General features: G+C 43.9%; 1 protein-coding gene across 2 annotated transcripts; it reads left to right on the plus strand.

Annotated features, from left to right (window-relative positions):
- The first annotated feature begins 294 nt into the window (after positions 1 to 294).
- On the plus strand, positions 295 to 13589 carry CRTAM (cytotoxic and regulatory T cell molecule). Of its 2 annotated transcripts, XM_052697412.1 has the most exons (12): positions 295 to 609; positions 3320 to 3466; positions 5288 to 5440; positions 5648 to 5779; positions 8146 to 8316; positions 8519 to 8590; positions 8756 to 8821; positions 9908 to 9976; positions 10475 to 10576; positions 10977 to 11123; positions 11459 to 11542; positions 11993 to 13589. In XM_052697412.1, the coding sequence occupies exons 1-12, from the start codon at positions 561 to 563 to the stop codon at positions 12121 to 12123; spliced, it is 1323 nt and encodes a 440-aa protein (XP_052553372.1). In that variant the 5' UTR covers positions 295 to 560; the 3' UTR covers positions 12124 to 13589. The 2 variants fall into 2 exon arrangements, with proteins under 2 accessions (XP_052553372.1, XP_052553373.1); XM_052697413.1 differs by lacking the exon at positions 9908 to 9976.
- Positions 13590 to 13628: the final 39 nt, after the last annotated feature.

Below are 13628 nucleotides of genomic sequence, written 5' to 3' on the forward strand. Positions count from 1 at the left end.
TTGCTCTTCATGGAGCCACAAACCACACAGCAAATGACCTTGCTTGTTTGTCAGCATTCCTGCAAGCAGAGCAAGACTGTTTTTCCAGTGATTCAAACTGAGTTTTCAAGCAACCCTGCGATGGTTGCACTACAGCAGTACCCACCAAAGATGCTCTGCCTTGCTGGGGGCCTGCCCATCCACTGGAGTTAAACCCTGCACAGTGTCCCTACAGGATAGCTGCAGCAGGTTAACCCAGGCCAGTGTTTCTTTCAATCTTCACCCTAAGCCACAGCTCCTCCCCTCTCCCCTGCATGGGTGCTGATGAGATGGAGCTGAATGGTGCAGGGTGAGGTGCCCCCACTCCTGTCACCCACCGGTTTCACTTAGGGACCCATGAGGTCACTGGTTTCTCAGCAGTCATCAGCACATAGGAAACATGAAAAAGGAACTGCAGAAAAAAAGGAGAGCAGGCAGAGATCCCGGCAGAGATGAAGTCATGGTAAATCTGCTCCCACTGTGCTGAAAAGGGACCCGACAGGGAGAGGAAGTCTGCAGATAGTCCACGCCACCACCACAGCATGACTTTCACCACTGTGCTGCATGTCGCAGCTCTGCTCCTGCTGCAAGGTAAGCAATGCACTTCTACCTTTCTTTCTTCTTAAGGGACCCAGCCTGGAGAACTCCATCTACAGAGCCATATGTAGAGCACTGCACACAACACAGCTTTGCTGCTGTTGTTTTCATACTGACAGCATTGTGTTGTCACCCAGCTTCCAAAGCTGTGGAGCAGACAGGGTGCTGAGTTCCAGTTCATTCCTAAACCCAGGAGCAGTGAGACCAACTCATCTCCCAGCAGCTGGCAGCACGCTCAGGATAGGAAATTGAAGGAGTCTCCCTTAAACATGAGCAGCAGATTACAGCTTACTTTCCATGGCTTGGATATTTGTACATGCACTTGCTCACATATTTTTGTAAAAAGAGGCTAATATAATAAGTCAGAGTAATTTAGAAAGCACTCACAAAGTACTCTGAAAAGGAATAGCACTTTAAATGCTCAGCCTCTTCACTCTAACTCAAGGATGCATCTTATCCCTACCTTTCTCATCTCTTTCATACATGGGAGAGTGCATGAGGTTCACATTTGACCATGTCAAATATGGAAAGATTTCAAGATTTCAGTGAGGAAAGAGGCAAAACAGCTTTCTACAGCTCAGGATTCTCTGAATGACAGCTCTGGTGCTCGCCTAATAGTCTCTCCCTTCTTAAATGCTAAAGCAGAAACTGTAGCAATGCTATTGCTGATACTACAGTAATAATCTCACACACAAAGACATTATTACAGAGGCCACATCCAGTCAGTATAAACAGCAACAAAGCATTTTTTAAACACAGCACACTCGGGATATTTTATTACCATTGATCATGTTTAACAGAACTGGAGCCTTGAGAATCTGCCAGTCACACTCCAGCTGAAATAGTGCTTGCCATGCCCTTTCAGCTTGCTGCAAACCAGCAGCACCCTCTTTCTGGGTGCACAGCCCCTCTTCCCCAGCACTTCCAGAGCCTGCTGTATGACAGCTTTGCACCCGCTGAGCCCCGCTCGCTGCTCTCAGCTGTCTGTCACAGCACCTCAAGAAGAAGCTCAGGCTCCCATTCATACATCGGCAGCCGCAGGTCTGAAATAACTGGTTGAACAGGATGTCTCTATAGGCGACAGTGTTAAAGATAACTGAAATGATTGAGTTAGTGTTCATCTGCAACAGTGCATGTATTTTCTGCTGGCTAAAATAACAGCAGAGCCATGTACCATTGCACTCTGATGCACTGTGCAATTTCTAGCAAGAAACTGCTGGCCTGTCTTGCTAAGGTGGATGGATGCATTGCCACACCTAATGGCAGACATTTTTCCAGGTACTCAAGACAACTGAGATCCACATGGCATAAAAACCTGGCTTTTGGATCTGGCACAGGAGCATCCCCTGCCCCGCAGTGATTGCACTGCAGAGAGCATAGTGGCTTGAAGACATGCAAACTGCCCCATAAGGGGAGAGAAATTTGACATGGGAGCCATGATCTGCATGAAGCCATAGTCTCAAATGGAAATTACATGCATGCTCCATTCTGGGGGTTGCTCATTTCTTCTTTAAATAAGAGCAAGCAACCTCCCCCATTTTTTCTTGCTCTCTAACCTCAAAAGGTGCAACTTGAAAGACCCCACATTGCTGCTAGCAACAGGAAAGAGCCACTACGCAGCCACTGTGCAAAATATAGAAAAGCACTGTGGAAAACCACACACGAGGCCCTTTGTGTTCTTTTACCATCATGCTGCTGCTGACACAGGCCTTCACAAATGGAACCCCTGCAAGGCCATCTCCCTTTTGCAAACTCTCACAGCTTGCATGCACCCTGCGAAACAACCTGAGAAACTGCTTTCAGCATCCAAGATCAGGTCCAATAAGAATGCCCTAAAATGGCTTCGTAGTTGTTACATTTAAAATGTTTTTAAGAAAATGAAAAGCTTTCCTGAAGCCCAGGAGGATTCATTTCCCCAGACCACAGTGCTCGTGTGTGCAGTAGGAACTCACAGCACACAGCTACCTGACAAATAAGATTAAAACAGGAATGAAAAATAAAACCATCTTACTGCCTATTTTCTTAACTCTGACCAGGGCACCGATCTCAGCCATTTCTCCAGGGCATGCTATCTCTGGAGAAAGCAATTCATTCCGGGTCATCAAATGTTTTCAAAGTGTATTATGTATCTGTGAATAAGCTGAGAAAAACACATTCCAGAGCTCCTCTCTAAAATGAACTGGGAGGAGAGAGTGAAATTTCATTGCAGTAACCCATGCCAGACCAGGTTTGTGCATCCTGCCTTCAAAGCAGCTGCAGCATTACCTTTCCTGCAGAAAAAAAGCCTCATTCTCAGAGCTGTCAACCATTCACAGCTCCCACTCAATTCACCCACTTGCCAATTAGGTTCAACAGCTCCAGAAAAGAATAAGGAATGCAAAAACCGATTCATATGGGGAGCACGCATGCATTAAGGGGTGTGCTATCAATTCTTCATTGACTCATGTGGAATAGCATGTAGGGACTACATCTGGCTCTGCTGGCAGACAGAGGCAACAGACTGCTGGTACAGGTCCTACCTAGTGATTGTGGTGACCTATCTGAGGATTGTGAATTAATTCAATCAGTACAATCTTACAGACAAGTTTCCTCACCTTTACGCTCTTGAGAAAAGAAAAGCTGACTTATTGCTTCATGTAAAACATGGACACCTTACTTCACATCACATTATAATGGGTCTTCTTTTCCCCCCTCTCTGTGGCAGGGGATTTTCCAGGAGCTGGCAGTGAAACCATAACCCTACAGGAAGGAGAGGACCTGAACCTCCGCTGTACCCTCAGCGGTGACAGCAGAGCCATCAGGCAGTGGCTAAACCCCCGTGGGTTTACCATTTTCCTTGACAATCGTTGGGGTAAGTGTGAAACCCCAGTGCAGAAGTTTCCATGCAGAGCAGAAGGGTCAGCCAGCAGTGGGTTTTCCAGCCCCGGCACAGAGCGCCTCTGACTCACCCAGCCACTGCTGGGGGTGGTTTGACATCCAGCCCCTTTCTGGCAGAAGCCAATGAAATGGAAACCCCCACAAGAGTGGTCTGGCAGCAGAGCTTTTAGCGACGAACCACGTTCACCACCAGCACCAACAGATTAGCACAACACCCACTGCTGCCTCAGACAGACAGGAGCAGACCTGACTGAAAGCTCTGGGCGCTCCTCTTCTCATCAACAGTGCTGCATTTAGTGTATCAAGGGGAAATGTTTAGAAAATAAGCAATGGTTTCTAGCACGTGTTGACAGCCAGAACTACTACTGCTGGCTTCCCTTCCATTCCCTATCTCTCACCTTTCTCTGCTTGAAGTTTTGCTGAGCTGACACAGCAATTTATTAAGGTCAGGGAAGGAACAGATCTGTGAGTACCTATAGCATTGGAGTGTAGCTCAAGCAGACAAAACAGTATCTGTCTTAAACCTGATGATTCTGCCCATAGCATCAATATCCTTGACCATCCCTCAGCAAGATGCATGATACAACATCCACCAAGATAGGAGTTTGCAAAGAATTTGCAAAGTCCTCTTACAATACCAAAGAAAATAGTCCTTCTTTAGAGAGGAACCAAGTTATGCATGGACATTTTCAGTTTTTATTCAGAATCACCACTGTGAACTTTTGTCCCACTGGTTCCCCAAAACCCACTTTGTGAAGCAGTTTCTTCCGCTCTCGTTGTCTACAGTCCTTACATTTTATATTTCACCACTACCATGAATTACAGCACAGCTGTGATATTCTCCCAGCTCAGTATTTTCAAAAGACCTCATCTAAACCTTTAAACATAAAGATAGTTTTTGAGATCTTTTTATCTCTAATGATTGATTCCCATCCCCAGTTTCAGTATCCCACATGACTTGCTGGCTCTTCCCCAAGACTCCCACAGGAGGAACAAAGCAAAGGCAAGAAAACCTAGACAGAAAAATGGGACTGCACAGCAGAGCACAGTCGTCTCATAGACAGTTTCATCTAGATAATTAAGTAAGGATAGAGCAAAGCAAACAGCCAATTAATAAACCATTAATGAAGAAGTGTAGGCTGTGTAATGAAGAAGTGTAGACCGTGATGTTCATTTACACACCATAATATACACCCAAAGAGGGGAAGTGATTTTTTCAAAGCAAGAGTAAGTCTTGAGAAATAGGGAATGAGGAAGGGAAAGTTCGTCACGCATCTTTGCTCTTTGTTCTTTATTCATGAGCCATATTGTTCTGACTATATACTGTGTCCTCACCCCAATGTTTGCTTGTATTTATCTGTCTGAAGATTTCAAGACCCCAGTTACCATAAGACCTGACTACGCAGGACTAAGACTCCCTGGCTGTGCAATGGCTAGGAGGCAGCTCTAAAGCATGGAGAGCGGTTCACCTTTCACTTGCCAAAATGAACATCACAATAGGTTTTAAAAGTGAAATATACATATATATGTGTGTATATATATATATATATATATATATGCTGTTTTCCCTATTGACATGGCTTGTACCCTTCACCTTCATCATTTAACTGCTGTCTCTGTGCTAGAGCAGCACCAGCTAGGAACGCTTCACGCTAGAACTGCTCAGTTATGTCAAATGCTGAGGAGCAAACAAACAAAAAAATGCAGTAGACAAATCCAATCTCACTCATCACTGCTTTGATTATCCTTGTATGTGCCACCACACATAACATGCTGAGTTTTATTTTCCTTACAGCCTTAAAAGATCCGAGATACAAACTTACCCGTTATTCAGAGGATGAACTGTCTGTCAGACTCTCTAACGTAACAGTGCATGATGAAGGCATATATAAATGCTTCTACTACAGCACACCGTTCAAAAGCAAGATGACAACTGTTGAGGTGTTAGGTGAGTTCTCTTCCTGCTCTATTCTACAGGAATGGAATAACAAAGCCAGCTCCTCAACTCCAGGATTGCCTTTTTGCATACAATTGTACAGTACTGAGCACAGTCCCAGACTCAGCTCAGCCCTCCCAAATAACACTGCACATGCAGCTGCTCATAAAACCAAACAGAAGTACTTACTGCAACTGATTCTAAACCTTCCTCCTGCAGCTGCTCCTTCTAACCCTGTACTGCAAGTATCCCGAGACGCAGAAGGAAGCATTACGTTATCTTGCTATACCCAAGGGTGTAAACCACAGCCCCAGGTTACCTGGCTGTTGGATAATGGAATACAGCTTCCCGGTAAGTGCTAAGACAATGTAACAATTTCTATTTATCAGCCTTATTTATTAGTCTTACTTATCCAAGCGTTCACATTTAAAAGTACTGAAGGGGGGAAACATCACCAGATGAGACTCCTGCTCATCCTCTTCATTTTATACAACTCAGGCCTTGGTTCTACAGGTTAGGAGGAAAGTCGGCACCAAATACTGGGGTCTGTGCAGGGGAGAAGGCTCACCTGATGCACTTGTGTTCAGTGCAAGAATGGCAGAACTTGGCACCAAAATCCACTGAGAATCTGGAGTGAAATTCCACTGACATGAAATGAAACCAAAACTCCAAAGGCACAATTTGCAAAGCCCAAACACAAAGTCAGATAATAAAACCATTATAACTGCTTCCATTTTGTGACTGGTACAGGCTTTCCTCAGCCGTGCTGAGCAGCTCACACCCACATCAGCTGCTCTTTTCTCATTAACCTGTTCAGAGGCAGGTAAGTCACTAGCAGAAGCAAAAAACAGAGTTCAAAAAACACACAGCTCACAACCCCCTGCAACAGCTACAGACCTGCACACATCTAGGTGAATACAGATGATAGTAGTGGATAATGGGTAGCTCAATTTAACTTGTGTACAATAGAAACAGCTGCTTTGAAGGCTGTGATCCAATAGCTACTACCTTAATAGCTGTAACTGTTGCACACTGGACAGGAAATGCACCTCACTACCAACCTGTGAGGAAAACACCCCTAGGTACAAATGTATTTTCTTTTGCATGTTAACAAACTCATTTGTATTTTCTATCATTAAGCAACATTTTCATAGTTTAGCATAAAAGATTTTCCCCACAGAACAGAGTTCAAATTAGAAACAGAAAAGCCTGCTGGCCTGAATAAAGCTAGAAATCAAGACTAGAGAGTGGGGAAAAAAAAGAAAGAAAAGCTGTTGAAATCTAGAACCTATAACAGCCCAACACACCACACAGACACCAGATAACCTCCACAACATACATAGCCAACTAAGCATCTTTCCATTTAGTTCAATAAAAGCCTACACTTACCTTCATGTCCTACTTGCATCTTGAGACTTGTAACACAAACACCAGTAAGACATTAGGACCTATCAGACCAATGAGAACTACCTGGCCTTCAGCCTCGTGTCCTGCAAGCAGCTGGGAAATTAAACATCAAAGAGCTATACTGTGTTTGTTTGATTGGTTTAGCTTAGAGGTGGTTTCAGATGAAGGGATATTTGCATGAAGAAGTGCTGATTCACCATCCAGCTTGTTTGTGGCTGATGCAAATTCATGTTTGAATGGAAAAATAACTCTTCTAATTCGGGGTGTCTCAAGCTTTCTGCATGTGCTTTTCCCTTTTTGCAGGTGACTGTCTTTGAGCAGAAACTCTTTTCTCCCCACACCCAACTCCATCCCATGCTCAGCTTGAATCACTCACTGCAAATATTTATACTAATCAGAAAATAGCTAATAAATTTTAATTACTGGCAACGCCTCAGTTCCACCAGGGCACAGCAGGGGCCAACCAGCTGTAATTACTGAGCTGTTGCTGACAATTAAAGATTATTTCCTTCCTAGCAAAAACACTCTGAAATCCTTCTGAATTCTCATCTGACCCTATGGGGGATAGAAAAGAGGGCTGAGAAATACCAGTCATTGTGTCCATGTGATACAACAAATTATCCATAGAGGCTAATTTGGAAAGAAATTAAATTTCTTAAATTTCATTTAAGAAATAAAGAAGTTACCACAGTACAGATAAAGAGAAAGCATTAGGCTTTTTGTCCAGAGAACCTCTATCATAGAAGCAGACAGTCAACATTATTGTACCACTGTGGGCATTTAAGGTAAACATCTGGAAAAAAAAAAGTCCACCAGAGCAATTCAAACTTGTCTCTGTGTCACATGAAATACATCTTTATCATCCCATACAAGATAAATGAGTAGAAGTCAGTACACCTGGAGGACTGAGATCTATGACAGACATGTCATATAGCTCACTTTAATTCATTATGCCATGGTGATTTATCTTTGTGTTTCATCTCTCCCAACAGAGGGAGGGTCTTTTTTAGACCTCAACCATGCTGCAAACCAGCAGGTCCTTATGCATCAGGGCCACAGCCACAAGTAGGTGATTTATTCTGTCCAGTAAGGGCAAGAAGTGCTGCTGGGTGTTGGGACATCCCATTGCAGTCCTACAGACTGCATGAGCCCAGCAGCAGGGGAATTTCCCCACAGAATAACCACTTGTGTATAGTAATCATGCGCTATTTTAACAGAGTGAAGTAATGCAGATTGTGCCTGGAAGGTTTTTCATTAAATTGCTCTTGACTAGAAAGCACTTCAATGTTTTTTTTTACATGGCTGTGTAGGTGACACCAGGCACAAGTTAGAAGCCAACGGGAAGAAATGGACCACAACCAGCACCCTCACAGTGCTGGCATATGGGCCCAACTCAACAGCCAGCTGCCTCGTTCACCACAAAGCACTGAGAGGAGGGAAGCTGACAGCGCCTTTCCAGTTTGAGGACGTTGCCAGGACAGGTGCTACAGCACTCTTTGAACAGTAATTATTGCATTTGAGCACTCAGGTAGAGAAAGTCATGCAAAACTGAAACACGTGGTCTACCACCTCGTGTGTGGAATTTGTTTTGCCTACTGGGGCAAAAGTGGAGCTCCAAACTAAGGTTTTATGTGAGTTATTTTTCTTTTTCTACATACCTAAAAACCCACTGTTGTTTTTCAGTGACAAACACAACTCCTGACTCAACTACACTAGAGGTGGATACGTATGTCTCTGAGTATGTGCAGCCTACAGGTAGGCACCAACTGCTTGGCCTTTTTTTACACAGATCAGATAACCATAAGATCCATCACAAAGAAATACTGTGCAGTGTCTCTGTGTAGAGGTTGGACTGCAAAAGTTGCTGTTAGCACTGAGGAATATTTTGCACAGCATTAAGAACTTTGGTTTTTTCCCCAGTGACCACAGCAGAGTCAGATCTGAACAGCAGTACAGACTTCCCTCCAACCTACCCACAACATAATGGTATGAGTTTTACTTTCATTTTTTACACATTTTATGGTGTTAAATATATTCGGAAGACAGGGGAACCAAAGGTGGAAAGAAAGGACTATAAATCTAACCACAGCTCAAGACAGGGGACTCAAGCAGCCCAGAACACAAAGAATACCGCAGCAGGTTTCATTTCCATGGACTGGGTTCAGTGGCAAAGCGTGACTTCTGATTTTTATCATGTCTTTGAGGGGTTTTCCTCCAGGATCTGAAAAACCAACTATCCCTTCTGCAGTACCAGAGAATCCATTTAGCATTATTTAGCAGCACAGCATCGACGACAGCCCAGTAAAACCTCCAACCAGCTCTCACATTTACTTGTAAGTTTAGACTTAGCTGCACTCATTTATCAAACCAAGGCAGAAACACTAGAGAACAGCACTATAAGCCATCTTACACACAAACATATGACTCAGAAAAGCAGCATTTCTTGCTTGTGAGGGAAGCCCTCCATTTCACAGCCGTAAAAGCAGGCGAGCTCTCTCCCATCAGATGCTGCACAATTACATTCCCGTTGGCAGCAGCCAGATTGCCTCTCCTGGAGTGTCAGAAAGGCACGGTGAGAGCTGAGATTTCCCTGCATGGTTGCACTAGGTGGCACTGTGCAACAAAGATTATCAGTGCATACCGACGGCTGAAAACTGAAGCTATTCTACAGAACTGTTTCTAGGAGGAGAACGAAGAGCTGCACCGCACGAGTTGCTCAACCCAAACCCTCCAAAGCAGCACCCACATCTGCTTAGTGTTACAGAGCAAGCAGTGAAAAGTCAACTGTTTTAGAAAGAACTCTTTGTATTTGTTTAAAAGTGCTATGTCAGTGGTTACAAACTTCACAGCCTGGCTGCATCCTGTTGATAAACAATTCTATGAGTAGTAAGAGGGAGCATGAATCTTACAGCACAGTGTGCTTATGTACCTGGTAAGGAAGGAAATGAATGTAAAGCTCTGGCAGACACAGCATGCGTTACCATTTCAGTTCCACAAATCAAAGTTAATTATACCAAAAGATATTGCCTACATGTGTAAGGAAGTCAGAACCCACCTCTTGTGTTTCTGCAGGGCCTGGAGCAACGACATCAGCTGCAGCAGGAGAGCTGTCTGCTACCTCTGCTCGCCACATCCCTAACAGTACGTTACATCACAGACAGATGCTCTGCTCATGTCCCCAGGGCAGCCATTCTCTCACGCTGAGTGATCACACTTCTGAAAGCTATAAAGACAGCAAAAGTTAATCTGAGATAGGAATACAAGAAAATATCTGCTTTAAGGAAAAAAAATAGCTGCCTATTCTTGTATTTGCAATCAGGCAAAGCAAAGTAAGGGAGAGGAAAAGTTCAAAAAAATAATGAAGTCAAAGCTCACCCTCCTTTTAGTTTGTCTGTAAATGAGAATTATTGAGTAAGATACTCTGAGGATTTTCTGTTCATAAAGCTTATGTAGTATTTATATTAAAAAGAAATACTGTGTTAAGGAAGTGAGCATGGAGTTTTTGAGTTAAGAGCTCCAGAAGTCTCCTTCTGCTACATTATCAGGTGTTCTGGACTTCAACCCTGTTGGAAAAACACAGGATTTTCAAGCATCTCTTAGCCCTTCTTAGAAATACCATTCTCCTTTTCATCTCTCCAGGCACTGAAACAGCACTCAATGCCACAGCCACAGAGCAACTTTTCAGGACAGAAGCCTCCTTCCCAAGTAAAAACGTAACTCTGATTTCCAACAGCACCTCTGGTAAGAACTCCTAAATACTCTTCAGAGACAGCTTCCAAACATGCAGCAAGCTTCCTAACACCCAGCTGATTCTTCCTGACCTCCAAAGCTAGCATCAGTACACTAAAGTAATACTGACTTGCAGTCCTGGGGACAAACCACAGAAATGCAACCATTTTACCATCTAGAAAAAAGCTGAATGTTACCATTTGTTGTGCTAGGGCTAAGTCTGCTGACTTCAATTAGTTTTTCATATAACTAGAACAACAACTGAGCTTGTGTCTTAAAACTGAGCCCAACAAGATGTATTCTGCTCTCCCACCATGCTGATCCAGCCTGGTCCAGGATACATCATTCTTGTTTTAATAACTAGAAACTCTCAAGAAGCAACAACCCAAGCATACATCTGCCTCTTTTACAGAGCAAGATGTGAAATCTGAAGGCATGAGCAAGAAGGAGAAAGATTTCCTGCTGCCACTCCTGGTGGCAGTTCTCATTGTCGTGCTGCTCATCATTGTAGTGCTTTTTACATGGAAGCTGAAGAAAGCTCATGGAGTTTGGAAGAGAGGTGAGTGATGGCACTGTTTGAGTAACTGCTTTATTTCAGAGGGGCTGAACAGCTGAGATAAGACACAGCTCCCCTGTCTTAAACATCTGTCTACAGACAGTAGCTGTGACTTGTTGCAAACAGCTGCTGAGGATTCCCCTGTAATCAATGGCCTCACATCAAGCTTCACCCTACATGACTCAACTATATTTTCTTTTCTTAAGCACATCCCTCGTGACTGACCAGAATTACTGCATCTTCATTTTCTGCCCTCAAAAGACTAGGATTTTTATATTCAAGGAAGAGAGTGAGGAAGAGTCATGGGAAAATCTTAATTATATTTGATTTTTGCACAGAAAATGATACTTCAGACCAGACTTTGGAGAGTTATAAATCCAGATCTAATGAAGAAAGCCCAGGCCATGAGAAGAGCAGACAAGGTAAAAAGTTTCAAACCAGCATAAGTTGATCTCTACCAGATAAAGTGTTGCTGCTGACCACTGCAGAAGCAGATTGCTGCCCACCTTACTGCACAGAGACACTTCCAAATTGCACACTGTGAACTGGAATATTGCAAAATTAAGCCTTTCCTATCCTGAGGCCTACTACAGAGCTTGCAGCTTCAGCAAGGGTGACACAGAGCTGTACAAAATTCAAATTATTGCCTTTTTATTGAATAGTTTTGACTAGATAATCCCAGTGGTTTTATCTAAATTTAACGTGATGGAATGCTGTTCAAAACATCATCAGTGGTACTTAATTCAACTATTGTTAAACAGTCCTGAATATCCTGGGTGTTTCATCATTCTGTAACACTGTCATTAATGTATATTTCATGCAGGTGCTTCCCCCTTTATAAAATCAGTAATAAATATGTGTTTGTCTTTCAGTTGTCAATCAGAAGTCCAACGTGCAGTATGTAACAGAAGGATATGTGGAAGCAACACAGAAAAATCCAAGCGAGAAAAACACTACAATACCTGAGGAACAGTTTGCATGTGGAAAAGAAACAGATGTATAGCAAAGGGATCCTCCTGGCAAGCCTATAAAATGTACAGAAACACCACTGTTTTCTGGTATTTGTGTTTCAGCATTCACAAATCAGTATGATTTCAGGGAGCAGACATACAAACAGTTGCCTGAAATCCCAAAGGCAATTTGGATTGTTTTCGTCTGAAGGTTGGTAGATAGGGACAGTGCTCCTACATATCTGTTCATACATATGAAGACTGACTTAGCTCAGTCCTCAAAGGATTTAATTCACAGCTGGACTACGTGATTTTAATGATCTTTTCCAACCTTTATGATTTCATGATAATCAATCACTGCCAGAAATACAGGTCCTCAATCCACCCTAATTGCTATTAAGGTCCTGGCAAAGAAATCTGCAATTAGTCCCAAGGGACACAGGATATGCAGACAGTCAGCACTTCTGCCACCTCCCCTGTAAGCACAGCACTGACCAGGAAACTTTGGGTGATGGAAACCAATCGGTACTTCTAACAACATCTCATTCTGACAACCAAACCTGGGCACCCAGCTGTATTTAGCCAAACATCCTGATGTCAGAGGTGTTTAAAAACAACATGGCTGTCTTCTATGCAAATCTTGAGATGACAAAGGAGAAGAGGAACCACACGGTGGGACTCTGCATTCACCCAGGGGTGAATGCACTTGCGTGTGGTGGGAAAGGTGTGAGAAGCAGCAGGACATTCCCTCTGCAGGGCAAGACAGTGCTGTCAGCAGGAAGCTCTTCTTCTGCAGGAGCCTCGTGCTGAGGTTCTGTAAGGCACAGCCAGGCTCCTGAAATAAAGGGAATGTTCTACAGGACAAAGCTGTGTTTATTCTTCTCATTAGGGATGGTCATTCCTCTCCAGACTTTATTCTGCAAACTGGTCTTGGATATCGAATTAAGTAAATGCCCTTGAAGCGACTGCTAGAAATATTTCATTTTTATGTGCAAAAAATGAAAACATTACTTCATTTCAGGAGGCTGTGGATGCCCCATCCCTGCAGGCATTCAAGGCCAGGCTGGATGTGGATCTGGGCAGCCTGGGCTGCTGGTTGGTGACCTGCACACAGCAGGGGGTTGGAATTAAATGATCAGTGTGGTCCTTTTCAACCCAGGCCATTCTATGATTCTGTAATTTTGGACCTGGGGAGGGGAAGCATTTTGCATACAAACACAGATCTACCTGGCAGCTCACAGTGCAGAGCCCAGGCCAGGAACAAGCACCAACATCAAATGTTTGCTTTGCACGTATGAAACGTCCTGAAAAAACGGCAGTCTGTGCACAGGGAGGAAGCACAGCCCGCCCTTCGGCTGCGCCCCTCAGCGCCCCTCAGCGCCCCGCGTTCCCGCGCCCGCGCGCTGTAATCGAATCCCGCGCTGCCACATCGCTCTTCGATAACGTCCGCGGTACCGTTTCACCTCAGCAGGGCGGCAACCGTCGTTCTAATAAACCAACCTGATTTTACCACAGCCTACCTGTCGGCTTTTCAAGCGTTTTTATTTCACCGCAGGGA

This window comes from Tympanuchus pallidicinctus, unplaced genomic scaffold (assembly GCF_026119805.1).
Source record: "Tympanuchus pallidicinctus isolate F22 unplaced genomic scaffold, pur_lepc_1.0 scaffold30, whole genome shotgun sequence".
NCBI classification, from domain to species: Eukaryota; Metazoa; Chordata; class Aves; order Galliformes; family Phasianidae; genus Tympanuchus; species Tympanuchus pallidicinctus.